Source organism: Aspergillus brunneoviolaceus (genome assembly GCF_003184695.1).
Source record: "Aspergillus brunneoviolaceus CBS 621.78 unplaced genomic scaffold BO95scaffold_127, whole genome shotgun sequence".
Lineage (NCBI taxonomy): Eukaryota > Fungi > Ascomycota > Eurotiomycetes > Eurotiales > Aspergillaceae > Aspergillus > Aspergillus brunneoviolaceus.
The window spans coordinates 973-27453 of record NW_020290857.1 but is presented as its reverse complement, the minus strand read 5'-3'; the positions used below and the strand labels follow the sequence as shown (position 1 = coordinate 27453).

Here is a 26481-nt window from a genome sequence, read left to right as displayed (position 1 = left end):
CTAAAACAATAAACCAACTACAGCAATGCACAACGCGTCAACCGTCTTACTTCAACGCCACCAACCGGACATCCACCGACCGCCCCTCCTTGGCACTCTCACTCACGCTCTCCAGCCGGAACCGCTCGAGCACTTCCATCACCGTCAGCTTGAACACCGCATCCGCGACATTCTTCCCCAAACACCGTCCGGATGCCGCCCCCGTCCCAAACCGCATGAACCCACAGCGCAGGTCCTGGCTGGCCACCTTCAGAAACCGATCGGGGTCGAACCGGTCCACACCAGTAAGACCCCAAGTAGCGGCCCCGTTGTTCAGGCGACGCGTGTCGATCACCACCGGCGTGCCGGCGGGGATGTTGTACCCACTAATCTTCTTGGGCTCCGCCGTGGTTTCGGGCATGGAGAACCCTATATTCAGAATGAGGTTAGCAATGCAGTTTTCCCCTCGGAAGTAAGATGGAACAGTGGGGCCCGGGGGAACCCACAGAAAGCAGGCGAGATGCGCATGCTCTCCATCAGCACGCGGTTGAGCAAGGTATCCTGCTTCGCGAGGTACTTGGACAGATCGAAGTCGGGCTTCGCCTTCCACTCCCGGATCTCCTGCCGGAGTGACGTCTGGATGCGGGGGCTCGTGGCGAGGTTGGTGAAGATGGTGCGGAAGACCTCGGCGCTGATATTGACGTTGGCGAAGAGGATCTCGGTGAGGGTTGCGAGGAACTGTGCCGGGGTCAGTATGGACTCCAGTGTTGAGTTTGTAGGGGTCTCGGGGGTGCACGTACGGCGTCTTCGGTGAAGTCTTTGTCTGGCTCCACGCCGCGGTAGATTGTCTCAACGGGACACGCCCAGCCGCCCTGGAGGTGATATTAGTACTGGCATTTGGGAGGTTGATGAGAGTGCTTACGACACGGGCGTTCTCGACGATCAGCCGGTTGAACTCCTGCCACCGGCTGTGGAATTCCTGCAGTCGCTTGCGCGGGGCGCTGGGCAGCAGATTGTAGAGCTTGGAGTCCGGGTGCTTGCTGACCAGCATGTCCATCATGATGGCGTCGTGCTGGTCGTTCAGCTCCAGCAGCGTCCAGTAGGACTAGTCGTATCTTGTCAGTTCCCGATCTGCCATCTCAATGCAATATGGTAAACGCACTCGGTCATCGAAAGCATCTTCATACAGGTGCAGCGAGAGCAGCTTGAAGACCAAGAACCGGAAATCGACTTTGCTGTCGAGCTCGCTGGTCGCCGTGGGGGCCTTGCTCTCCAGCCAGGCCTCGATCTCCCGCTGGAACCGGGGGATCCGCTGGGCGACCGGATGGAAGGCGAAGGGCGGGTCGAAGTGCTTGCGGATCGCCCGCCAGTGGTCGCCGTACTGCACGCCGACACAGGGGCCCAGGAAGCGGCCGAAGGGCTCGCCCAGGTTCAGATTGCGGGGCTTGGTGTGGCTCTTGCTGTCGCTGCGGTAGAACTCGTGGACTTGGTCGGGCTGGCTGATCACCAGTTCGTGGTAGGGCCCGCTGCGGATGAGATACGGCTCGGTACCGGCGAGAGCCTCGCCTTGTTCAGACAATTCCCGGCTTGAGGTTGTCAGTGAGCCCGATCAGTAGTCACTGGTGTAAGAAATGCTCATGGGGGATCCTCACCTGCGAACGAACTTGGACATGCGCACGTCAGCGGGAAGCTCGGCGATGCGCTTGCCCTCGTCGGTGGTAAATTCTTTTGGTCGTCTCATAGCGTTCAATACGAAGGCACTGGCGAAGACGAGCGCCGAACCAGCCACTGCACTGACATACTGGCTCTTGGCTTCGTCCGTCTGGAATTGCTGCAAGAAAGCGCTGGTTGCCATGTTGGAGTTTGACGGGCTAGGATTGTCTGTGGCTCTAAGGAATTAACGATTCACTTGAGACAGGGGAAGGGCACCATTCGGCGAACGTGGATCATGTCAGTAGATAACGTATGTACTGTTTTTCTGTGTTGGTTACTGCATTGATCTCCGAACCCTCTCCTGATGCATCCTCCGGACAATGGCTGTGGAAAGTAAGCAGCAACTCCGGCGTCAGCCCTAAGTCCGTCCGCCCGCCGGACCCCGCCCGCCAATCAGTTCGCGGCGCTATACTCATCGGAAATTCCACAAGGATAGAGACAATTGGAATCAGTTTCATCACAGCAATAGCCATCCTGTCATAAACAAGACCAGACCTCACACATATCCAGTCCACTAGTCTCCAGGCGTCGACAGCTCGCGAAGACAGCCACAGCCACAGCCATAGCCTCAACCCACGCCCACATCCTCTCCACTCACATCATCACCATGAGCGAGTTACCGACTACCCAACAGGCACTGAAGATAGCCGGTCCCGGCAGCATCGAGCTGCAGACCAGCCAGCCCTTACCCCAGCTGGGCGCCGACGAGGTGCTGGTGCGGGTCGCCTGTGTCGGACTGAACCCTTACGACGCCAAATCCGCCGACATATCGCCCAGCCCCGGTGCCACCGCCGGGCTAGATTTTGCGGGCGAGATCGTGGCCCTCGGCGAGGGGGTCACCTCGTCCGCTTTCTCGTCGTCGCGGCTGGCTCTGGGCACGCGCGTGTGCGGCTGCGTGTTCGGCAACAACGCGGGCCAGCACGACAACGGCGCCTTCGCCGAGTACGTGGCGGTGCCCGCGGCGCTGGTGCTCTGCATCCCGGACTCGATGAGCTTCCAGCAGGCGGCGACGCTGGGCTGCGGGCTGGCGACCACCGGATTGGCGCTGTACCAGACCCTCGGCCTGCCGCTGGTGGGCGCCGGGGCATCCGAGTCGGAGAGTATTGCCGCAAAAAGGACTCCGACGTATGTCCTGGTATACGGCGGAGGGACCGCGACAGGGACGCTGGCCATCCAAGTGCTACGCCGGTAAGCCAACCTGACATGTCATAGAACGCAAAAAAAAATGAAAAAAAAATGAAAAAAAATAAAGCATCCCAGCGCAACTAACATCTGCTCAAATGCCCACAGCTCCGGCTTCACTCCACTAACCACAAGCTCCCCGCACAACTTCCCGCGGCTGCAGCAACTCGGCGCGGCGGCGACCTTCGACTACCGGTCGCCGACCTGCGGGTCGGACCTGCGCGACCACACGGCCAACACGCTGGCCTTCGCGCTGGACTGCATCAGCACGACGGAGTCGATGCAGATCTGCTACGAGGCGATCGGCCGCGCGGGCGGCAAGTACGTCTCGCTGGACCCGTTCCCGCTGAGCCGGCACACACGCCGCAGCGTGCGCCCGGAGTGGGTGTTCCTGTTCACGCAGTTCGGGCGCGAGATCGTCGGCTGGGAGGCGCCGTACAACCTCCTGGCCAGGCCGGCCGACCGCGCCGCGGCGGAGCGGTGGTACGCGGAGATGGAGGCGGTTCTGGCGGAGGGAGGGCTGGTCACGCACCCCGTGCAGGAGGAGTCCGGCGGGTTGCGCGGGGTGATTGGCGGCATTGATGCGGTGCGCAGGGGTCAGGCCTCGGGGTTTAAGTTGGTTTATCCTCTTTGGGGGTGTGCTTAGTTGGGGGTTTGGTTTATGGTTGGAGTTTGTCATGGTTTTTTTGTTTGTTGTAGCTAGTTTGGTAGGTTCGGAGGGGAATAGTATCTGTTCTGTTCTAACGTGTGTCCAATTTGTAGTTCGGGGGGGGCGAGTAGAGGTAGTGAACAGTCTATAGTCAATGTATCAGTGTATGATGACATACTACTGTACAGTACAGTAGATCTAAGGGCAGTGTGGGACATTTGCCCTTTGCATCTGTCGCTCAGTATATTGTAAGTTATTGTAGAATCTCACCATACGCGCATTTGCACCTGGAACTTTAGTTTTCGATTCACCCTGATATGAGATAAAGCATAATCTAACCTTTTTGTATAAATTCCCGAATGTAAGAAGACATAAACCTCAAAACCCCAACTCTACTTCTTCCTCCTCCCCCGTCGCCCAAGCCCCAAACCAACCCCCTCCCCAAAATCCCCAAAACCACCCCTAACTAAACCTTCGACAAGAACCCCCACCCCCCAATCCTCACCCTCAGAATAACCATCACCACCGTCGACACCGCATACGCCACCCCACTAAACACCGCCGCGTACACATAATCCCCGCCATTCCGGGTGATCAACACGCCCGCGATGGGGGGACTCGTCAGCGCCCCCAACCCGGCCACCGCGAACACCGTGCCGACCCGGTACCCGATCTCCGTGGGCGGGGACAGCGCCATGACGAGCATGGGGCCCAGGCCGATGGTGGTGCCCGACACAAACCCGAACAGGACGGTGAAGACGATGATGGCGGCGTTGCCGCGCGAGGGGAGCCAGGAGGCGAGCACGACGACGATCGAGGCGACCATCGCCAGGATGAAGACGTTGAATTGGCCGTACTTGCGGGCCCAGATCTGGGGGACGGTGCGGCCGAAGAAGCTTTCTCAAGTGTATTAGCTTTTTTGTTTGGTGGGCAAGGGGGTTCGAGGGGCTGGCTGCAGCATACCTTACGCCATTTTGGATGGGGATCAGATTGTAGCCCATTGTCACGGACATGCCGTAGTGGATGGAGGAGATTACCATGAACACGTAGGGGACGAACATGCCCCCTTTTTGGGTTGTCAGTTTCATCTGTTGCCTGATCTTCGGATGGTATTGGGGAAAACGTACAGTACATGAAGAAGCTGGCGATGCACATCAGGAGGAAGTTGACCTCCTTCAATGGCCGCAGGTAGTGGCTGAGCTTGAACTCCTTGGGGCTGTGGGTGGCGTTGGACGAGATGAGCGTGCAGGTGACGAGCAACAGGCCAAAGATCAGGAACGCGCAGGCGCGCATCGTCCAGGCGAACCCGATCGACGAGAGCAGGTGGTTGACCATGAAGGGGAAGATGACGCCGCCCAGCGAGGAGCCGGCGATGGCGAATCCTCCGGCCAGGGCGCGGCGGTCGTGGAAGTAGGTCATGGGCTTGGAAGAAGTATGAGTTGGGTGGTGGCGGGATCAGAGGGCAGAGGCTGGACTGGGCCACTTACGGCGGTCATGGATGGGGTGATGATCAGCGAGGTGCCGAGTCCGGAGCACACGGACTGGCTGAGGATGAATTGGTAGTATTTGGTGGACAGGCTGGCCATCATGAGGCCGAAGACGTGCAGGAAGGTGCCGATGACGATGGGGAGACGCGGACCATGGCCGTCGTACAGTCGGCCGGCCACCGGGGAGAATCCGAGCATGAAGAAGACTGAAGCCTGTTAGAGAGGATGCGTTTGTGAGAATTGAAGGCCAACAACATACAGAGCACCGAAGAGATCCAGGACACCTGCGAACTGGAATAGTCACGCAGCTGGTTCAGCTCATACTCAGCCTGGAAGACCGCAACACAGTTGACCCAGCCAAAGGAGGCGAACATGCCCAGAACACCACCAGTCAGTGCCAACCAGGCCTTGGTTCCCTGCTTCTTAGGGGGCGACGCAGCAGCCGGGCTGGTATCTTCCACCGAGTGACTGGTTTCCGAGTCGCCGGCGTCGCCAGGGTGAGAGGGCTGCGGGCCCTTCTCCAGGCTGGAGGCGGTGGAGGATGAGTCGTGGGTCTCCGACATTCTCGAGGGGATAAACTCAGGCGATGGATGCACGATAAGGTGGGTTGAGCATTGAGCAGGTGCTGCAGGGGAAGTTTTTCTATAGCAGAAGAAACGGGTGGGAGCCAGCCCTAAGGCTGTAAGGCTCCAAGGCTAGACTCCGGTCGCCCAGCGCTGGGGGCCGCATCCTTCGGACTCACCACCAATAGTAGACTTATTACGGTCGGAGATCTTGAAGAAAGGAGCGGAGATGGCTGACTTGTCCGTTAAGGGATTGAGTTGGCTACTGGACTGCTCTTCTCTTGATAGGTGTGGTGAGAGGGCATGATAAGGTTGGATGGTAAGCGTAAATCTATGTGAGGCTGCATGTACAGTAGATGTACAGTACAGGCAGGACTGTATCCAGATGGAGTGGCCGGAGTCAGCCAAACACTCAACAAACTACCTGCAGAGTGGTCAGAGAGATAGAATGGGATAGTCGAACAGTATTTTCAGATCATATGACTCAAATCAAATCAATCTGTAAGTTGACTCTGTGAATTAATCTGTAATATGTCGGGTAGGCAGGAAAGGTCACGTGTCAACCGGGGTTGCCCCAACGCCGTGTCCGCTCCCTCTCCATTTCCACTTCTCCCTCCTATTCCTCCCCCTCCTCCGCTTCCTCTTTCTTTGCCCCTTTCCCTTTCCATGTTATGTGAGCCCAGCAAGATCTGCGTCTCATGATGGAATCCGCCATACGCTCCCCCTTACCCTATGGCAATGCGTGTGCCACCTGTGCTCGTGCCAAGTGTCGATGCGTACCCCGGAGTGCGGGCGGCCGCTGTGAAAGGTGGGTCAAAAGTCCGTCCAGTTGACAGCAACATCAACAATATCAACAATCACCATTGACAAGATGATTCAAACACCGCAGATGCCACCGACTCAACAAAGAATGTCGCATCCCCGAGGGCCGTCGCAAGACGCGTCCTCTGTCCAAGACGGTCCAGCTGGAACGGAAAATGGATGGGCTGATGATGCTGCTGACCTCCTCCGGTGCCGCCGGTCGGACCGGACTGCAGACGCCGACTCCGCTCCCCGCAGACCCTCCCTTAGAGCCTGAGGCCGAAACATCCTCCCCCGAACGAGAAGACCTCGTCGACACGCCAGCAGAGGAAGAAGAGGCTCTGCATGCCTTCCGTACACATCGACTGCAATTCCTCCCCTTGATACACATCCCCGCCACAACTACTGCGCAAGACCTGAAACACCAGTCCCCGTTCCTGTGGCGGTGTATCACTGCGGTGGAGAGTAAGCATGCCGCCCGGCAAGCCGCCTTGTGTGTCACCATCCGCGAGCTGGCGGGCAAACGCCTGTTGGTCGACTGCGATAAGTCCCTGGACTTGTTGCAGGGGGTCCTGGTCTATCTCGCCTGGTATCTCTTTCCTCCGGGGTCTGTGTAAGTCCATCGCTGACCGACTGCAGGGTCACGTTCCACAGCCAGCCGCAAAAGTCATCGCTATGCATCTATGCCCAGATGGCGATCGGCCTGGTCTTTGAGCTGGGACTCAACAAGCCCGCGCCGCCAGACCTGAGCATGACCGTCTCCAACAGCAATGCCGTGGGCCATATGCCAGGGCTGAAAGCGTCTATCTCGACGCGCCGCACGATGAACGAACGCCGCGCAGTCTTGAGCTGCTTTGTGCTGACTTCCATGTACGTTCCACCGCACTGGAACACTGGCCGAGTGACTGACCAGCACAGAATCGCGCAGTTTCTCGGGCGAATGGACCCGCTGCGATGGACGCCGCACATGAACGAGTGTCTCGACATCCTCGCTCAAAGCGACGAATCACCCGGTGACGGCGTCCTGGTGCAGATCACGCGCACGCGACTCCTCGCAGACCAGATCCTGCAGGGGCCCTGGAGTGAAGGCGTGTACGGCCTGCATCCGACCCAGGCGCTCGCCGCCTTCCATCTCAAGGCATTCGAGTCGCGGCTAGAGACGATCAAAGTCGAGATGCCCCTTCCCCTGGCCGACAACAGTACGTGCAATCTCCCGGGAACCACTATGAACCGGCCCAGCAGAGACTAACCGGCACCCAGAACCCATCCTATTCCATCTCTACGACACCGAAATCAGCCTCTACGAGGTCGCCCTCGTCAAGCCCCCGCCCGACGAGGAGATGAGCAGCCAGCGACTCGGCCATCTGTACGCCTGCCTGCACGTGGTCAAGCAGTTCTTCGACCTCTTCTTCACCATCGCTCCGGCGGAATACACCTCCCTGGCGCTGCCCTATCTCACCCAGGTGTCGCACTGCCTGGTGACCCTCTTCCGGCTCTCGACCCTGGACTACCCGGGCTGGGACAAGGCGGCGGTGAAAGGCACGGTGGACCTGCTGGCGGTCGCGGAGCAGATCGCCACGCGCATGAGCCAGGTGGCCGCGGCGGTCGGGATGCGCAGCGATGGGGCGCTCGGCGATCCGTTCAGCAAGCTGGGGATGATGATGCAGAAACTGCGGAGCGAGTGGGCGGTGCGGCTGCCCGAGTGTCCCGGGGTGGTGGTCGATCGCGGTGGTGGGGGTGGGGAGGGGTTTGCGTCGAGCATGGAGATGGGCGATCTGGATAGTTTCCTGAGCTGGTCGGAGATGGCGTGGTTGACCGAGGGGAACGGGGCGGGCGGATTTTCTTCTTGGTCGTAGTGGTATACATTCGGTCTATCGAGCTATGATGTCTTTGTCTATGTCCCTCTTGTTCATTTATACTTGTAGGATAAGTTGGTGCCGTCGAGCGCTTCAGATACCCGGCCAGCTAAGTGGATTATTAATTACGCCGATTCCATCTCCGAAGCGCTCGTTCACCTTTACCACTTTTGCATTGGGTGATATCTTTAGGGCTCTCTCAGGGACTTCCAAAGCATTATCTAGAATTAGGGCTTACAATTATTGAAAGCTCAAGTAAAGCAGTCAATTCGTGCACCTTTACCACGCTGTAAGCCACGCCGGAGACCGGGGCGGTTCGTCCTGTTCCGTTCTTCCCATAAAGGACAGCCAGCCATCCTATCCCTGGATCATCGTCGAATCAACACGTGTAGTTGAAGAGGATCGATGCTCGACTCCTTTGCTCGGTGAATTCCTAAATGGGGAGATCTCCGACCGGTGGCAGCAAACAAGGGATGCGGCGTTGACTGCCTACTAGCAAGGACCGGCATTCGCAGCGGGAGAACCGGCGTTCGACAGCGCCAGCGCAGCCATCACACCCCAAAACAACCCGGCGTCCGGCGACGGGAACTGCCAACGCCGTCTCCGACCCCCGATACTTAAAACAAGCCCTCCCATCTATCCTTCATGTAATTCCATTAGGTGCCATCTCAATACTCCTCTATCACCCAGAGCCCAACATGGCGCAATCACTCGAGAAACCCCGTTCCTCGAAAAGCCTTCACGCCGCCACGATGAGCCAAGACAGCACCAGCACCAGCAGCCAGCCCCATCTGCTGGGCTCCAACCCCACCCCGTGGGAGCCGGAGCCGGAGCATCACGACGAGAAGAAACCCATCCACCCGAAAGACGAGTACGAGCCGGAATGGGTGCACGGGTTGACGCTGGTGATGGTGATCGCGGGGATCACGCTGGTCGTGTTTCTGATGTTGTTGGACGTGTCGATTGTGTCGACGGTGGGCCATTCCCGATCACCCCCTTGCTTGAACCACGAGGAAGATGCACTCAAAACGAAAAGCGGAAATACTGACATGATGGTTTTGATGGGGAACAGGCAATTCCCAAGATCACGAGTCAGTTCAATTCCCTCGAGGATGTGGCCTGGTACGGTAGCGCGTATACGATCTCCAGGTAGGAAATCCCCTCGATGCCCTACGAATAACCCTTCCCTATATAATGTCGCTGACGACCGCAACACGAGACAGCGCCGCCCTGCAACCCCTCACCGGCAAATTCTACACCTACTTCTCCTCGAAGTGGACCTTCCTCTCCTTCTTCGGGCTGTTCGAGCTGGGCTCCCTGATCTGCGGGGTGGCCACCTCGTCCAAGATGCTGATCATCGGGCGCGCGGTGGCCGGGATGGGGTCGTCGGGGATGCTGAACGGGGCGCTGAACATCCTGGCCGGGGCGGTGCCGAACAAGAAGCGGCCGGCGATGATCGGGGTGATCATGGGGGGTGTGTATCCCTTTCTCTCTTCGTTTTGATTATTGCAGGAAGAATACGAGTAATTGACTAATGATGACTCGCAGTGGGACAGCTCGGCCTCGTCGGCGGGCCGTTAGTCGGTGGTGCGTTTACCACCTACTCGACCTGGCGGTGGTGTAAGTTCGGATCATCCATTCTTTCGTCGCAAACCACAACATACACTGACACTCTGCCCCCAAATAGGCTTCTACATGAACCTGCCCATCGGCGCGTTGGTGGGCGCCCTCCTCCTCTTCACCCGGATCCCAGACCAGAAACCCAAACCCCCGGCGCGGGACGTGCTGCAGTCGCTCTTCCTGCAGAAATTCGACCTGGTGGGGTTCGTGCTCTTCGCGCCGGCGTCGATCATGCTGCTGCTGGCCCTGCAGTACGGCGGCAACAGCTACGCGTGGGACAGCGCGACGGTGATCGGGCTGTTCGTCGGGTCGGGGGTCACGTTCGCGGTGTTTGCGCTGTGGGAGCGGCGCATGGGCGCGGAGGCGATGATCCCCGGCCACCTGGTGTGCGACCAGATCGTGCTGTGTAGCAGCCTGCTGTCGATGGTGATCTTCGGGTTCACGATGACACTGTCGTACTACCTGCCCATCTACTTCCAGTCGGTGCGGGGCAAGTCCGCGCTGGTGAGCGGGGTGAACCTGCTGCCGAATATCCTGTGTCAGTTGGTGATGGCGGTTGTGTCGGGGGTTTTGAGTGCGTTCCTCCCCTGTAGCCCTTTCATCATTCACTCCTTCTGTGGACGACGCAGCAAAGCTAACAATGAACCCCCCAGCCTCGAAACTGGGCTACTACCTCCCCTGGGGCGTGCTGGGCGCCATCCTCGACTCCGTGGGCAACGGCCTCCTCTCGACCCTGGGCCCGCACACCTCCGTCCCCAAGTGGGCGGGATACCAGGCGCTGGTGGGATTCGGGCGCGGCGCGATCTCGCAAGTTGTAAGTTCACCCTCTCCATCTATTGTCCTAAACCTCATTGTAAGCCAAGCTAATAGAAAGTAAAGCCAATGATCGCCATCCAGAACGCGGTGCAAGGCGACGACGTCTCCACGGCGATGGCGATGATGACCTGCGCGCAGACGTTCGGCGGCGCGATCTTCCTGGCGGTGGCGGAGGTGATCTTCGCGCAGGCGCTGCGCACGGAGATCCCGCGGTATGCGGCGGGCGTCGACGCGGCGGGGGTCATCCAGGCGGGCGCCACGGGGTTCCGGTCGGTCGTGTCGTCGGAGGACTTGCCGGCGGTGGTGCGCGCGTTCGCGAAGAGCGTGGATCAGGTGTTTTATTTGACGACGGCGCTGTCGGTGGCGCAGTTTGTGTTCGCGTGGGGGGTCGGGTGGAGGAGTGTGAAGAAGGAGAAGAAGGAGGAAGGGATTGAGATGGAGGCATGACCTTTGGGGGATGGTTGCGTTAGAATCAGTTGATATCTTTTATGTTGATTTAGCGTTGGTTTCTCTCTTCTCAGAAATGTTCATTGTGAAGGTTTCTCTCCTCTATGTGATTTCTTCTGGACTTGACGTGTCTAACGGCGTGTCAGACTGAGAAGGTGTGATCTAACCCCCTGATCCGTACCCTTATTGTGTAGCCTTTGCTGTGCATTGAACATCATGCTATACTAGGTACAGTACCTATGTGACCGGAGAAAAGATTCCGTGAGCAACGCAGTGTCCCTTTGGGGCCGAATCGTCCATGCTGACTGCAGGTTGAGTGACAGGGATTAGACTTACCCAGTTGGGAAAAAGTCCGAAAATCCCCTATGAAATATGCGTTTATAATTCTGCTTGGTATATTTTTCCCATCATGTTGTTTGTGTCGTAGTGGGGTGTGTAGCAAGCTAATCCAAGCAACCAAGGCAACGTGCCTCAGTGAACACGAGAACCGGGTAATCAGAGATCCTGAATTTGGACAAGCTGTGCCAATGTTTCCTTATCAGCATGACTTTATGACTCCTCGTTTCATCGGGATCTACCAACCCATAATGCGATCTAGAAAGAACATATCACATGTTCTAGACTTTTTTGTTTGTTTCTGCCAAGTCGTTGATGTCATTCTTGGGCCTACTTCATAAGTTATTCGTTTCCGGCGGGATCTAGCTCAGACATAACGCTATATATCTGGGCCAGATCCTGGATTGTGTCACTCAACCGTCTGGTCCGGTGCGAAGCATGCGGTGCCTAAGCTTAACTGCGGGAAGACTTGGTCGGATCTTCCATACGAAATTCTTCAGAGTTGTTCTGGCTGTATTGGCTGTCCTCTCCGTCATTTTCAATTATTTTCCGAATACAAGTTCAATCCGGTCCCGTTTGCAATCAATCCCGCCCGATGCGGTTTCCCCCCGCAAGAATCTTATCTTGTCCGCTCTTGACGGTGCAAAATGGCAAGACCAGATCTTTATTTTCATGGAATCTCTCGACGTTGCTTTGGGAAGAGACGCACGTGATATTACCCGATGCCAAAACGAACAGCAAGATGGCGGAATGACGACTACTTCCTGTCAGCCTTTACCCGTTGAAGTCAAGATTATTGTCCCTGCAGAGGTTGCGGACCACCCACCGCCAGGATTTCAGATATTAATGAGCCGTTACCCATTCCTCTCATTTGTTGGCGCTCTTCCAGATTCAGACATTCCCGTTGTTGCCCGCCGATTTCACGGGCTCAGCGCTGTGCTCCACAACAACACAGGAGAATATTTCGACAACGTTCTGGTCTGTGACTTGGATGTCGTTTTCCAAAGGAATCCATTCACTCTCTCCCAGACCACACCCCCAAGCATAGAACTTCTCCTTTTCGCCGAGTGGCGCGGCCTCAAAATCGGACAATGCAATGTGCATCAACGATGGTTCGATGGTTGCTCCAGAGCCTTGGATCCACCATATCTATCCCGCGAGGACGCAGATAGATATAACACACTGGACCGAATATGTGCGGGAACTACGTACGGCACTTCCCGCGCAATATCGATCTACTTACGGACGATGGTTGCAGAGTTGACGAAGAGTAAATACCAATGCAACGATCAAGCAACTCACATCCACATTTTCTATTCCGGGATCTTGGATACCGAGCTCAGGCAAGCTGGAGTTGGTCAATCGGAGCTGGTTTCAAATGCAGATGCCTTGCTAGGTACAGTGGGGACGACGCCTATGGTGGGATTCAATGATTGGGGGGAGGTTTTGAACGAGAACGGTGAGGTGCAAGTTGCCATCCATCAGTATAAGACGCATCACATTTTGTCAGAGTTGGTATGGGCAAAGTATGGATGGCTTCGAGAATTAGAAGGCATGGAATATGTGGGTTAAGTCCCGGATCTGGAAGAAGATATGAATTGGACAAAGCAAGCCGAGGGAGCCAACGCACAAGTCGGCTATGATCGCCATCTTATGCGGTTCAAGCTGGGAAATGCAACGGGGGAGTACTGCGATACGGCAGGAAAACTCTGTTCATGCAAGTACAGTGACTGTCAAATGGACTATGCGGAATTCCAATGAGCCTGAATATTTTCGAGCCCAACGGTGAGGGGAACGGGCCCGTAGAAATCGGGTTTGTCATATCATTAGTGAGGATTTCGATTCATGCTCTTTTATATCTTCATGCGGTGTGCTGAACTGTCTAGCTAGCAAAAAATACTCTAGGATGGCCCCGTGGAGTGGCTCTGAAGGGTAAGGTGGTATGAGAAAATACTAGTCTTTCTAGGCTAGGTCTCTAGGTAATGTGGCTGCTATTCGAGATCCTCGTGACAAGGAAATAGCACCATAATAAATTTCCTCCCTAATTCCATATTTCGATCAGCCTCAAGTCCTTCCTTTTGATCAATCTCTTCTTGGACTAGCATTGCTTCTATACCATATCTCGTTTCAACCACCACATTTGGGTGGCCGCCGCACAACCGTTGCTTACTGGTCTCATCTATCGCCATTTTAACGACCTATCTATCTACAAAAGTACGTTTTAGGATTAATGGTCTCGTAGTTGTGCATTCTCGTTCTTTGAAGGAAAGCTTTTCTGGATGGCGGCCTGGCGTCTTTTTATGAGATAATTTGAGGCGCCATGTGAAGTGAAGAAAAATTTATGAAAAAGGAGAAGGGAGCAAGAATCACAGCTTGATTACTTATTCTGTCGCACATGATGTACATGTCTTCTCAATTTCCAAAAACCTCCTCCCTTTCTCGTGGATGCCAGAGATGTGACTATTCTAATAGTTGATCAGAGGCCTCCATCATGTGAAGCCGAAGTCTACGGAACTAGATACTTGGAGGAAAGGTCTGGTAGCCCTATTTTCATGATTCACATTTACTTCAATATCCATGCTTGCGATAAATGCATACATATTTATATTTACCAGCATCGATATCTTGGTCAAATCATTTAGATTGTTAATAGGAGGTCACACTAGACTTATGCTCACGGTGCCGGAAAATTTCAGCAACCATAAAGTACGTATCATCATCCTTCATCTTATGAGGGTCGATAGCACCTTCTCCAATTCGATGTGCCCAGGCATACCCATCGTCTTGCTCATTGTCATAGTCGAAAGCCTTCGAGTTATCCAGACTAACAAAGTTAGAAGCAGGGAGTGTGCGTGGTGGAGATGTTACATTCTACCCTACGAAAATTGACAGGCGACAAGCCTTCGAGATGCATTCAATCGCCTACCTGGATGATGAAATCATCTATGCTCAGAGCATGTAGCTCGGATACGAAAGGAAAAGAACTTGATTCGTGGGTGAACCGACGGTCCGAATATTATGCTTTCGATCCCCACGAAGACATTTTGGTCGGCTGGCCGGTCTAGATTCCTTTTGCGACAAAGAAACTAAAAGGGCACGGCCAACATTCAGGGGTGGGTTTCATCAGATAAGTCCCATGGATTACAGAACTTGAAACCTATCACACAGAAGACACCGATCGGATACGGAGTCAATTACCTCACGGCTCATGCTTTTCTTGATGAATTCATAGTAGATGCGGCAACATAACACACTCGCGTTTCCTCTCATTCGCCTGGCATCAATCTATCTTTGACACCCTGCCATTTCACCCCTCAATCTCGGGATACTATTCTTCGCGAACGAATATCTTCTATGGAGAAAGAAAAGCATATTGAGATCGGAGCGGCCCTGTCTCCACCTCCAAGCCCCGAAGATGCCGGGCGGACGGAGACAAGCAAGCACACACCGGTCTGGATAGTCATCAATATTATCGCAACCGTTGCAATTGTGAGTATCAGTCCGACCGAGATGCCGTATTCAAGGTACACAGCGATGAAGAGAAAGGAGAGAGCGAGAGAGCCATTAGCTGACGAACCAGGTATACATCAACAAGTCCATCTTCTCGGATCCTGCCTTCGCCAAGTGCCATTTCAGCTTTGTCGCATATCACTTTACCATCACCGGCATTCTTCTGTACATTGTGCGACGAGCCTCAATCCTGAAGATCACGCCCACAGAAACCCCCTTGATGAAGATTCTGCCCCTCTCGCTGATCATGTGCGCCAACATCATCCTGATGAACCTGTCACTGGCCTACAGCTCGATCGTCTGCTACCAGATCGTCCGCATCCTCCTCACCCCACTGACCGTGCTCATCAACCTCTTTTTCTATAACTCCAAGATCCCTCTTCACGCGGCTATTGCGCTTGTGCCCGCCTGTCTCGGCGTGGGGCTCGTTACTTACGCCGACCTGCTCCCCCGCCAGCGATCCCTCCCTTCAAGCCCGGGGGTCATGGACTCGACCTCTGCCCTGGGAATTATCTACGCATTCAGCGGCGTCTTCTGCTCCGCGCTGTACACCGTCTGGGTGGCGCACTACCACTCGCGTCTCAACATCTCGAGCATTCAGCTCCTCTACCGGCAAGCCCCTTTCTGTGCGGTCTTCATCGGCAGCATCTCGCTGGTCACCGATTCGTTTCCGGTCTGGGCCACGATCCACCCCCACCAATGGGGTCTTTTATTGCTGAGTGGCGGGTGTGCATGCTTGATCAACCTCTCGTCTTTCCACGTAATCAATCGCGCGGGCGCAGTGACCAGTACAGTGGTGGGGCAGTTGAAGACGTGCCTCGTCATTGCGCTGGGGTGGATGCGGAGCTCGACGGCGATGGCGACGGAGAGTGTTCTGGGTGTGTTGCTGGCGGTGCTGGGCATTGTTCTCTACACCGCGGCCATGCACAAGGGCGATGCTCGATAGTCCCCTTTGCATATCGTGGGATGGTCGAGTATTGATCCCTTGTAAGTCACGATCGAATCAGATGGCAATGGCGCATGATGGTTCAGAATTCTTGCAGCGTGCGATACGGTTCTCGAACTTCATAGGAGCAGTTGTTAGACTCTACACGGATTGCAAGATACAGTTGATAGCATATACAGTCAAGGTAACCAAACCAAATCTCAACTTCCTCCTTGCTCCTTTCCTTTCTTTTGAGTTTACTTGATTTTTCTTCATTTTTAATCTTTTCTTTCTTTTTCCCATAATATTGATTATCGTTACTATCTTCTTCTTTGTTGGAAGAGGGGGGATGTGGAATCAACTTCAGTAGTAGTGGTCCCCCTACCCCGTGAAAATGCTCTACCCCACAGTGACTACATCACACCTCATATAATAGTAGCCAAGTACTAGGTACCCCCAAAGTCCAACGACAACAACAACTAATGGCGACTAGCGGTGAGAAAACTGGTACAATATTTTCACCCAACTGCGGGAGTGGCAACCGTATGATGCGCTCTCTGTTCAAAACCGCGGATTTGAATTCATGCTTATCTTGCAGACCCTCCATCTCGATCCCATCGAGTACCGTGGGAATATAAGCTTTCGTTCCGCGAGCTTAAATCTCCGAGACACAATCCGACAAAGAAACTTCGATGTCATGACTGCAGTGACCAGCGCATGCAAGCTCTTAACTCGAACCGGGGTGAGCCCTAACCACGGAACCAGCGCGGCTTCGTAAACCCACTCGGACCGAGGTCGGTGGCCAGAACATGCTTGTCATCCACAAAGACGATCACAAGAGCACTGGGATCCAGAATCGTAATAGATTCCAAGCATCGCTGTCGTATACACCTGAAGAGTGATTCGTGCCCCGCCGATCAATAATCAATCATCCGATGCTGAATCAAAGGGATCTAGACACGTCCTCTCTGGATCCAAAAAAGCTTCCTGGGATGGGTCCGAAGAGTTCCAGCAATACCTATGACTACGATACCTACTGCCTCTTCACTGACTTTACTAGGCCCAATTGAAATAAGTGTCACATTCGAGTGCTACCGGTCCATAGCGCGCACTATACTCTGCCTTGCATGTGTAGAGACTAGTTCGCACTGTCTTGTCGTATTACGTCCCCTCTCAAGCCGCCTCTACAAATCGCATTCAGTGCGAAGGGATTCCCCAAACTTACAGATGCCTTCTTATTCTTCTCCTCATATCATGAATTCTGAGAGGAACTCTTTCAAGGGCATTGTTCACCATATCCCACGACCACTCTCCAGAATGTCCAGCAAACGACTACAGCAAACACTTCTCCTCTCCGCGCTACTAACCACAACATGCCTCCTACTTAGACCCTACCTGCTGATTCCTCCATCCTCACTCTCAGCTAATGCCGCTGTTCCCGCCGCCATCCTCCCAGATCCCCACCACCACGACTATCTCCCCGAAGCCGAAGCGGAAGCCCTTTGCGCACAACACGATCTCCGGCCGTGGCGCGAGCGCACCCAGGGCCGTAAGATCTACGACTTGATCCCCTTCAGCACGGAGCTGGACTGGCTTGAGATCCGTATGCATGAGTTAGACAGCCAAGTGGATTACTTTGTGATCGTCGAGTCCACCGAGACCTTCACGGGGCAGCCGAAGCCCCTGCACTTTGCGAACCACTACGCCAACTTCTCCCGGTTTGCGCCCAAGATCCTCTACCACGCGCTGGACCTCGCTCCCTTACGCCACAATAGCACCTGGGAGCGCGAGGCCTACACGCGCAACGCCCTGTTCACCGCGATCTTCCCCTCCTTACTGGGCGCCGCGCGCCCCAACCCGAACGACATCCTGCTCGTCTCGGACGCCGACGAGATCCCGCGGCCGGAAACACTGACCCTGCTCCGCAACTGCGTCACCCCGCCGCGGGTCACCCTCCGCAGTCGCTTCTACTACTATTCATTTCAGTGGCACCACGTCGGCGGCGACTGGCACCACCCGCAGGCGACCGTCTACGCCGGCCTGGAGCGGACCATCCTCCCCGAGGACCTGCGCATGCAGAGCGCCGGCAACCCGACGGGACTCGACCTGGGCAACGCCAGCTGGCACTGCAGCTCGTGCTTCTCGCGGGTCTCGGAGCTGGTGCAGAAGATCCGCGGCTTCTCGCACACCGAGTACAATCGGCCCGAGTTCGTGGAGCCGCGCGAGATCGTGCGCCGCGTGCGCCACGGCCTCGACCTGTTCGACCGTGAGGGCCAGGACTACGAGAAGATCGCGCACGTCACGGACGTGCCCGAGTACCTGAAGCGGAATGCCCGGCGGTTCGCGTTCTTGCTGGATCGCGACCCCGAGAATGCCAACTTTGACGACTATGTGGTGTGACCGACCGTCGGTGTTTTCTTTTCTGGCCTGGTCTTGTCCCGCGTCGGTAGGTGAATATCCGCGACACCGTAATACGTCGAGGCCAAAAAGAAAGTCGAGCCGGAACCAGACGGCCGGCCTTGATCTCGTGTCAGCATGTAGTGAATCTCCCGATAAATCGAGGCTTGAGGTGTGGCGCCGATTCGGGGTGCAAATATGGTTCTCCCAGCTCGGGCAAGCTCTGAGCTGTGTAGATGGACTTGGTCAGTAGCATGACAGCGATTCTGATCGGAGTTGGCATTCGAACCGATCTTCATGCCGAAGGCTAGAGCTCCTGTGCGAGAGTAAGCTCCAGCACTCCCTGGTGTGAAAGAAAGTCAGATGACCTTGCCATCGATCCTGACACTCAATGAATCAGTCAAACTACCAATGACACGAAGACACCAGCAACGGAGGAAGATAGGACGGAGTCTTGTGAATACGCGGAGGCTTGTGAGGTCATACCTAGAGTGCGTCCGTCGCTTCGCCCCCATTGTATATACAGGCACCGTCGTCTACATAAGGCTCGTCGTCATTGTGTTCATCGATCAACTTGGGAAACTGTGGCAGCGATGCGAGGCCTCAGGGGTGGGCTATCTGGCACGTGTTTCTTTGAAGTTTTGGTGGTTGGGTTGGTTGAACTATCGGAGTTCTCAAGGTGGGCATTGCGCTTGGTGAATCGCCTCGGATCACGTGGGCTAGATTACTCAAAACGTGATCGAAGTCGTTGTGACCACAAAGGCTGGTTCGTAATCGCATTGTCTTCCCTATTGAATTGTGAACATGGCACATAAAGTAAGTTCAATTGAGGTAAACGTTAAAATAACAAGAAGGAGAAATCAATCCCAAAATGACCAAAATTCCATGCCCAGCCAGCCCACTCCCACTGGCACCTCCGTCTCGTATTTCGACCACATACTTCGAACTTATCTTGGCACGCCCCGGCCGATCGAACGAAAGAGCTTAAAGCAAGCTCAACCCCGGTAAGGATAGAGTCCCCTCCTCCCGTGGGCCGAGGAAGAGGGAGCTGGGACTGACGACGGACCCATGGCTCGCACCCGATCGTGACCTCCACATAAAACCTGTGGGTCAGTCCGCTTCTTAGTGTGGGTGCTTGATCGTACATAATCTTGGCTGTGAGTTTACTGGTCGAGCGTGTGGGATTGTGCGAATTCTTTTAGGGCACGAGGTGGGCGGGACTGCTCGTGTTTGTAGCGTACCTTTCACCCGTCACGCTTTCGTGTCAAATTTGCAGTTCAGAAGAATTTAGCGGAGTCCAAGAAGGTCACCAATGTAGACCGGGGTGGAGACGCTGAAGAATGAGGACGTGGTCTTACATGAATACGGCAACCTTCGACGTCAGGACCATGCGCTGGACATGGGCATTTGCTCCTCAATCGAAACTAATTCCGTGGTATATGCTATAAAGACTTGCCTGGTAGTGGGCCTGTGTTTCGTTCTCTACGCCCGTCACTTGGTCCCTTACGCCCGCCCGCAACATTTCAGTGTGATGTATACTCTCTCGCATTTTCCTAACCAAACCCGCCGGGGTTCAATCCTTTCGAAAGCACTGCTCATCGTGCTTTTGGCAGGGTATTGCTTCAAAGCAACCCTCTTCACCCTGGAATACCGCTCAGGACACTGCAGCTCTCCCATCTACAGACGCGAAGACCCAAGCGCTGCAATTGCACAACCCCACTCCCAAGGGCCACTTGCCCTACCCAGCCCAGCTCCTCCCAGCAACATCCTTCCCAGCTTCGACCCCACAAACTTCACCAAGAGCCTCGCCCACCTCCTCTCCCTCATGCCCTACCCAATCCAGGCGCAAGACCTCGTGAGTCCCATCACCAGCACGGGCGAGGCCAAACTCCACGAACTCGGCCTACGGGCCCGGGCCTTCCGCTCCCTTTTCGACGCCTGGGAAGCCGTCCACCTCGTCCCAACAGCCACGGGGCCCCTCACCCGCGATGACATCCTGCAGCTCCTCCAAAATGACCCTGCCATCGCCCACAGCCTCCAAACCGACACTCCGACCCTAATGCACAGCTACGAAACCCTCCGCACGTTCTACACCCAGCTCTCCACGCGCCTCTTCGGCTGGACAAGCCCCTACTTCCCCTCACACACCACCCTACACACGCAATTCCACCACGGCGGAAGAGGCCTCGTCCTGACCGCGGGAAACAAACAAGCACCCTATGTCCTAACCTCCCTGCAATCTCTCCGGCAACAAGGCTGCACCCTCCCGGTGGAAATCATGTACCTCGGCGACGACGACCTGGGCGAAGACGCCCGCGACGCCCTGGAAGCCATCCCCGGCGTTCTCACACGCGACCTATCACCAATGGTGCACGACGAAGGCTGGACGCTGCGCGGCTGGGCGGCCAAGCCGTTTGCGATCTTGCTCTCCAGCTTCCGCGAAGCGATCTTCATCGACGCGGACGCACTGTTCCTCACCAACCCGGCGGACCTGTTCCATGACCCGGGCTACGTCGAGACCGGGGCCCTCTTCTTCAAGGACCGGCTGCTCATGCCCGGGGAGAAGCGCGCGTGGCTGCGGCAGGTGCTGCCGGCGCCGTTGTCGCGGGCGGTGCGCCGCAGCCGCATGTGGACGGGCCAGAGCATCCACATGCAGGAGTCCGGCGTGGTGGTCGTCGACAAGTGGCGGCATTTTGTGGCGTTGCTGCTGGTGACGCGGCTGAATGGGCCGGATCGCGATGGTGATACGGCTACCGGCAAGGTCGGCGTTTATGATATGGTTTACGGTTTGTCTTCTCTTCCTTGTGCCTATGTTTGGGAAGGGGAGGGGTTACTACTGCTTGATGATGAGCATGGCTAACGGGTCAACAGGCGATAAAGAGACCTTCTGGCTGGGCTGGGAGCTCGTCGGAGATACGGATTACGCGTTCCACGAGGGCGCCGCGGCGGTCATGGGCACGGCGCAGGTGAACCGCGCGCGGGCAGCAGCTGGGAATGGGACGGTGGATGCAGCTGGGGATGATTCGGAGCGTGGGAGCCCCGAAGACCCCCGGTTCCGCATCTGCGCGCCGCAGCTGCTGCACCTGGGGACCGACGGCCGCCCGCTGTGGTTCAATGGGTGGTTGCTCCCGAACAAGTACTCGGACGACCCGCGCCAGCAGCCGACGGCGTTCGAGGCGTTCATCACGGAACCGCCGGATGCGACGGCCGTGGGCGCGTGGAAGCTGCAGCAGAATAACGTCTGCTGTGTGGCGGCGGATCGTGTCGGGAGGTTCAGCGCCGCGGAGAAGGAGCTGCTGCGGGGGATGGTGGCGATAGCGAAGGAGGTGGGCGCTATTGGTGAGGAGTGACTTGAATTTTTGGATGTATGTTTCAATTGAAGAACAGGTGAGAAGCCACATGGTCTATCTGCTCCATGGGTTCGAAATGATATCGTAAATATGATTGTGATGGAGGCACGACTACACGCAGCTTAGGGTTTGGCATGCGATAGAATTCACCGCGGATGCTAAACAAGTCTCCAACTATTCATAATCTATTATCGATCCGAACTTAATCCCTGAAGATTGCTCTCTACGGTATCTAAGTCGCACCACCGACGAGAACCACGGCTTAGAAAGAGTGAGATATCCTATTAGGGCAGCAGACTATACCAAGAGATGTATTATTTCCTACCTTCTTTTATCACCGCCATTAGAGGCGTTGGACAGTCAGCTGAATAAAGGGTCTGTATTCTTGATTCTCGGGCTGAGAGTGATTACCTATATTACTGGGCTCTTGTTGACTGCCAGCAGTCTGCAGGTGTATAGGATCGCCTGTGGAGCAGCCCAGCTAGATAGAAAGCAAGGGAGTCTCGAGGCCTAGACACTAGCATTGCAGAGGCAAAGGGAAATTCTCCTCCTCTGAGAGATTCAGTGCCTTGAATTATCTGGTCACCAAAAAAGAGTTCTCCTGGAATCTGGCGCCAGAGTCTACGTGAAGTTCAAGAAGAAAAGAAATCTAGAACAGACCACCACAAAACAAAAGAAGGGAAAGAAGCAAAGGACAAAATGTAAGAGCATAGCCAAGCCATAGACAATCGTGTTCATGGATGCGAACCACACGTTATGGGAGATGTGGTGACGAGCCCAGTATCAGTTGTTGCCGAGTAGGGCTGAACCACATTTTGATGTATGCTAGTACATTACATTACATTGAGAGTCAATAGACAGCAGGATTCAACGGTTAATTGCTCAGGATGCGGGGAAGTGGCGACCGTAGATTGAGCCTTGAATTAGGCCGAGAATTTTGAGCTTGAGTTCATGTTATCTTTATCTTACAGATTGAAATTTCGATCCTCTTTCGCCCGGTGATTCAGCCCCACCTGGCGAATTCCACGGGCCCATGGCTTGGTTCCCCGAAAGCTTAAAGCTCACTTCAGTCTCAGTAACAAAGGCATTTGATGCACTGACTGTCGGATCCGGAAGAGCTCCACCCACGGAACAAGTGCGGCTTCGTAAATCCGCTCTAGCTGAGAACTCAATCGCATTGTGTGGTCCGCGGAGATGATCACACGGACACTGGCTTCTGAGCGTCGTATTGAATTTCAAGTGTCGCTGCTGGATACACTTTTGGAGCGATTGGCGCCCGCTGGTCGGTTATCCGAGGCGACTGAGAGGGCCCCTACAGTTCTAGGACGAAGAAGGGTTTTGACATTAGTTCGTGGAGTTTCAGCGGTGCCAGTGTTTCATTCTGCCCTCCCTATAAGTGCTACTGGTTCATCATATCCCCACATTTTACCTCTCCACCGGTCAAGTCTGTCCTTTGTTATGTATAATTGTAGTTCTGATCGTCGTCATCGTTTGCAACTCCAGCGATCCACTCCAAGTCAATTTCATTGCGACGAGAATTCCACTAGCTGGAGGGAACCTTATCTCTCAAGGCATTTGCCTGTTTCCTCCCTTCCGTATGCAATGTCAGCCCTAATAGAAACTCTTCTTGGTGCGTCATTCACCCACCTCCAACAATAACATGCCAACATGCCCAATAAGCGACTGGAGTCAATCATCCCCTGCGCTAGACCACTCCTTCCCCAACACAATTCCACCTGGGAGTGCGAGGCCTAACAACAAAACGCGCCGCGTCTGTTGAATTGGACCCCGAGCATGCCGACTTTGAGGATTATGGGCCTTGGTCATGTGAAAACTCACTATCTACACGAGATTGAGTTTGTCCGCTTGAAATAAGACAAGAGGGTTCCCTCGAAAAGCACTGTCCGCAAGAATGTCAAGCGTATCGTAGATGGCCTGCTTCGCCTAATTTTAGATTCAGTCTGATATGATGACCACCAGTTCCTCCTCGTGGTCCATCAAACCATTTTCATGAGCAGTCCCGGAGCAACTCTTCGCTTTGGCTCCAAGAACAACCCTACAAGTCTTGTGTATAAGAATCAAGCCCCTCCAGTAAGTTAATAGCCACATCCCCGGGGATCGAAGAGTAACTTTCGGCCGTAACTGCCACTCCCAACCACCAACACGACGGCCATCCCACCGTCCCCACAGCCCCACATCTCGCTCTACCAGCAGACCGAAAAGTGACGCAGGTCGGCAGGAAAATTTGAGTGGATTCCATTCACGTGAGCCTCCAGTCGGTGTTCGTTTACTTTAGGGGGTCATATCGAAACTGAATTTATTGGGGGGAAACAGAGAAGACGGCCTGGTTTCTGAGCGTTGTCTGGATTACTCGGAGTCAAGACCATAGCCACATGATCCAAAACGCCACGTAGAAATTGTTGCACCCCTTAATTTCCATCACGAATGCGACTTGGGCAAATTGTGTGACTTATGAGTGCCTAGCACTGTTTACTGATCATTGTCCACGCACCTCACCCTTGACCCCTCTCGGTGCACCTAGAATTGCCTACACGAACCGCAGACCCCAAAGGGACCTACCAGGGAGCTGCCATCTCTCAACTGCGCTCGGATGCGAGCCGTGGATCCGGTGCCCGTGCGTCCCCACCCATAACCTGCAAACTGACAAGTGGCGGGTTGCTTCGTGTGGGGCTAGGGTTATGGTTCCGCGGTAGGCCGAAGGCCAGATTAAGCTTGTTTCCGCCATCATGGGAGGAAGTTCATCTCGATTGCGAGGGGCATGCGCCCACAGCCTCTAATTGCTGGCAGCTTGGAGTAAAGAGTTGAAGTGTGATGGACCTATGCGGAAGTCGCGAGTAAATGGTTGGGTTGGCTCTAAACCTCTGAGTTCATTGCTTAGTACGATCTTATTGAGTTGAAGACTACCTACTCCATTCAGTGGTTCATTATGGGCGAGAGACATGAACCAGGATCGCGTTACTAACAAAATTCCCGGCTTACACTCTCAACGCTCCTAAAAGAATGGCAAGCTGTAAAGTACCAGACCGTCAGGGACAAGGTCAAAACCTACAAATAACGGTATACACAAGTCCAGTCGTAAACGCAGAAATGGAACCGAAAGTTGGAGCAAAGAGAAAGCTACAAGTATCACTTCTTGCTAGAGTCCCAGTTCCATTCCTGTAACTGTCTTCCCCAGGCCCGTATCCCTTTCTGGGTTTCTTTCAAGATACTTGCTTCTGGTACTGTGTGGTTGTGTGGTCCAGGATGAGGCCTGGGCTTTCTATTACCCGTGGGCATGTACCAACGGGTTGCATACAAAAGACGAATCATCTGCCGTTCATCTCCAAATCCCTCGAGACCCTGCTGATCCGACAGGATCCATCACTGGTCAGGACGTCCTCGCGAAACGATAGTATGTCTGGTTCGAGCTGTTCGCGGGTCGTCGTTTGCCCTGATGGCTGATGCAGCCGGTGGTTTCAAAGAGATACGAACAGGAAGAAGAATAGCCTTACCAGCGGGTCATTCAGGATCGGCTTGAGACACCGTAAAGCCAACCTACTCAACCTGAAAGGCGTGGTAATAGCCCGGATTCGGCACTCTACGGGTCAAAGGGATTCTATCGTATTGGAGCTCGGAGTTCTGGGTGACAGAGTAAGGCATTATCGAATCATCTCGCTGCACTGTAGGAATGCTATCACGATAATCACGAGTTCTATGCACATAGGTTGGTCCGCAACAGACGAAGTACTCAGTATACAGAGTTCTAGTCAAAGTGCCAGAATTATCAGACCAATGAGCGCCGTGACATCAAGTTTAAGTCCGATTTAGACTTCGCAATCAATGCTTGTGTTCTTAGGTTTGTATTAGCTATTCGTGTTCGATGTTCGTGTTGGATACTATGGAACCGGATCGACTGTCCTCTTTGTCTGAGAAAGTATCGTGGCATAAACTAACATACACAGGCTCCTCCGTACTGAAGCTATCCAGACAGCAAGTCCATTGCGTCACAGATGTCTTGAGACCGGTCTCCTCAGGCTGCAGCGGTAGTGTTTCAAAGTCAGATTCTGGCGCTGCAGGTGATGATGAAGCTATCGTAAATCCCTCATCTTGGTTTGGATCACACGGTCTAGATCATCTTCAGACTCAGAGACTTTTCGTATTGGAGGTCGTGTTCAGCACGCCCCTAATCCCAGGCTACGCATTCTATGCACTTGTGAAGTATATCGGCAGCAGCCTCGAAGAGCTATAAGTAGGCAGCAAAGCCCAAGTCTGCTTGTTGTCTCTCACCAAGGTTCAAGCCGACTTCTTTTTGACACGATGAAAGGACTTCTTATACTTGCGTCACTGTTAGCAGGTCAGTTCCCTCAACAAGATATTCTTGATCCTTGGGAGCTTCAAAAAGTACTGAACTAATTGGTTCATTCAGCTGTGACCGCGGCACCCCAGAATATTGATAATGGGAATGACGAGTGTGCCCAGTGGTGCGCAACCAACTTTCCCCAGCCAGGAAATGATTGTACCTCCCTCGCTGCAAAGGGCCAAGGACCATGCTACGTATGTGGTCCAGGCGCCAAACCACCGGGAGCGAACTTGAACACGGATCCTAAGAACTGCGGAGCTTGCGGCAAGCAATGCCCTGATGGTCAAGGTTGCATCGGTGGTCAATGCAAGTCCCAATGTCCTACCGGCCAGCAGCAATGCAGTGGGCAGTGTGTTGACATAAAAACTGATCCCAAGAACTGCGGCACCTGCGGTAACAAATGCCCAGATACTCAAACTTGCAGCGGTGGTCAGTGTAAGTCCCAGTGCCCTACAGGCCAAACGCAATGCAGCGGGAAATGCGTCAATAC

General features: G+C 54.6%; 9 protein-coding genes across 9 annotated transcripts in view; 7 read left to right on the top strand and 2 right to left on the bottom strand.

The window, feature by feature from the left end:
* Window positions 1–46: 46 nt before the first annotated feature.
* On the bottom strand, window positions 47–1834 carry BO95DRAFT_457932 (putative monooxygenase; the record flags this gene model as incomplete). The annotated part of the gene is made up of 6 exons (XM_025588509.1): window positions 47–408; window positions 486–717; window positions 780–851; window positions 902–1084; window positions 1301–1565; window positions 1632–1834. 6 exons carry the CDS (start codon window positions 1832–1834, stop codon window positions 47–49), a joined length of 1317 nt encoding a protein of 438 aa, XP_025436265.1.
* A 465-nt stretch (window positions 1835–2299) lies between these two features.
* Window positions 2300–3520, top strand: BO95DRAFT_377318 (zinc-binding alcohol dehydrogenase family protein; the record flags this gene model as incomplete). The annotated part of the gene is made up of 2 exons (XM_025583253.1): window positions 2300–2880; window positions 2983–3520. The coding sequence occupies 2 exons, from the start codon at window positions 2300–2302 to the stop codon at window positions 3518–3520; spliced, it is 1119 nt and encodes a 372-aa protein (XP_025436264.1).
* A 469-nt stretch (window positions 3521–3989) lies between these two features.
* On the bottom strand, window positions 3990–5573 carry BO95DRAFT_489715 (MFS general substrate transporter; the record flags this gene model as incomplete). The annotated part of the gene is made up of 5 exons (XM_025590588.1): window positions 3990–4419; window positions 4487–4589; window positions 4651–4945; window positions 5011–5216; window positions 5270–5573. 5 exons carry the CDS (start codon window positions 5571–5573, stop codon window positions 3990–3992), a joined length of 1338 nt encoding a protein of 445 aa, XP_025436263.1.
* A 654-nt stretch (window positions 5574–6227) lies between these two features.
* On the top strand, window positions 6228–8230 carry BO95DRAFT_426173 (transcription factor domain-containing protein; the record flags this gene model as incomplete). Its single annotated transcript, XM_025584745.1, has 5 exons — window positions 6228–6381; window positions 6463–6963; window positions 7014–7244; window positions 7293–7573; window positions 7635–8230. The coding sequence occupies exons 1-5, from the start codon at window positions 6272–6274 to the stop codon at window positions 8228–8230; spliced, it is 1719 nt and encodes a 572-aa protein (XP_025436262.1). The 5' UTR covers window positions 6228–6271.
* Window positions 8231–8928: 698 nt separating this feature from the next.
* On the top strand, window positions 8929–11113 carry BO95DRAFT_489694 (MDR family MFS transporter; the record flags this gene model as incomplete). The annotated part of the gene is made up of 8 exons (XM_025590587.1): window positions 8929–8953; window positions 9098–9204; window positions 9303–9379; window positions 9454–9704; window positions 9779–9850; window positions 9918–10424; window positions 10504–10664; window positions 10730–11113. 8 exons carry the CDS (start codon window positions 8929–8931, stop codon window positions 11111–11113), a joined length of 1584 nt encoding a protein of 527 aa, XP_025436261.1.
* A 3690-nt stretch (window positions 11114–14803) lies between these two features.
* BO95DRAFT_457927 (uncharacterized protein) lies at window positions 14804–15905 on the top strand (the record flags this gene model as incomplete). The annotated part of the gene is made up of 2 exons (XM_025588508.1): window positions 14804–14938; window positions 15030–15905. 2 exons carry the CDS (start codon window positions 14804–14806, stop codon window positions 15903–15905), a joined length of 1011 nt encoding a protein of 336 aa, XP_025436260.1.
* Window positions 15906–16601: 696 nt separating this feature from the next.
* On the top strand, window positions 16602–18284 carry BO95DRAFT_457926 (glycosyl transferase family 17 protein; the record flags this gene model as incomplete). Its single annotated transcript, XM_025588507.1, has 2 exons — window positions 16602–16626; window positions 17341–18284. 2 exons carry the CDS (start codon window positions 16602–16604, stop codon window positions 18282–18284), a joined length of 969 nt encoding a protein of 322 aa, XP_025436259.1.
* Window positions 18285–20106: 1822 nt separating this feature from the next.
* On the top strand, window positions 20107–21631 carry BO95DRAFT_437306 (alpha-mannosyltransferase; the record flags this gene model as incomplete). The annotated part of the gene is made up of 2 exons (XM_025585271.1): window positions 20107–21067; window positions 21153–21631. The coding sequence occupies 2 exons, from the start codon at window positions 20107–20109 to the stop codon at window positions 21629–21631; spliced, it is 1440 nt and encodes a 479-aa protein (XP_025436258.1).
* Window positions 21632–26062: 4431 nt separating this feature from the next.
* Window positions 26063–26481, top strand: part of BO95DRAFT_321603 (uncharacterized protein) — a gene marked incomplete at both ends in the record, with an annotated part of 1389 nt that continues 970 nt past the window's right edge. The window contains one exon of the mRNA XM_025581804.1: window positions 26063–26424. Within this exon, the coding sequence (XP_025436257.1) occupies window positions 26063–26424 (362 nt within the window). The remainder of the gene's footprint in view (window positions 26425–26481) is intronic.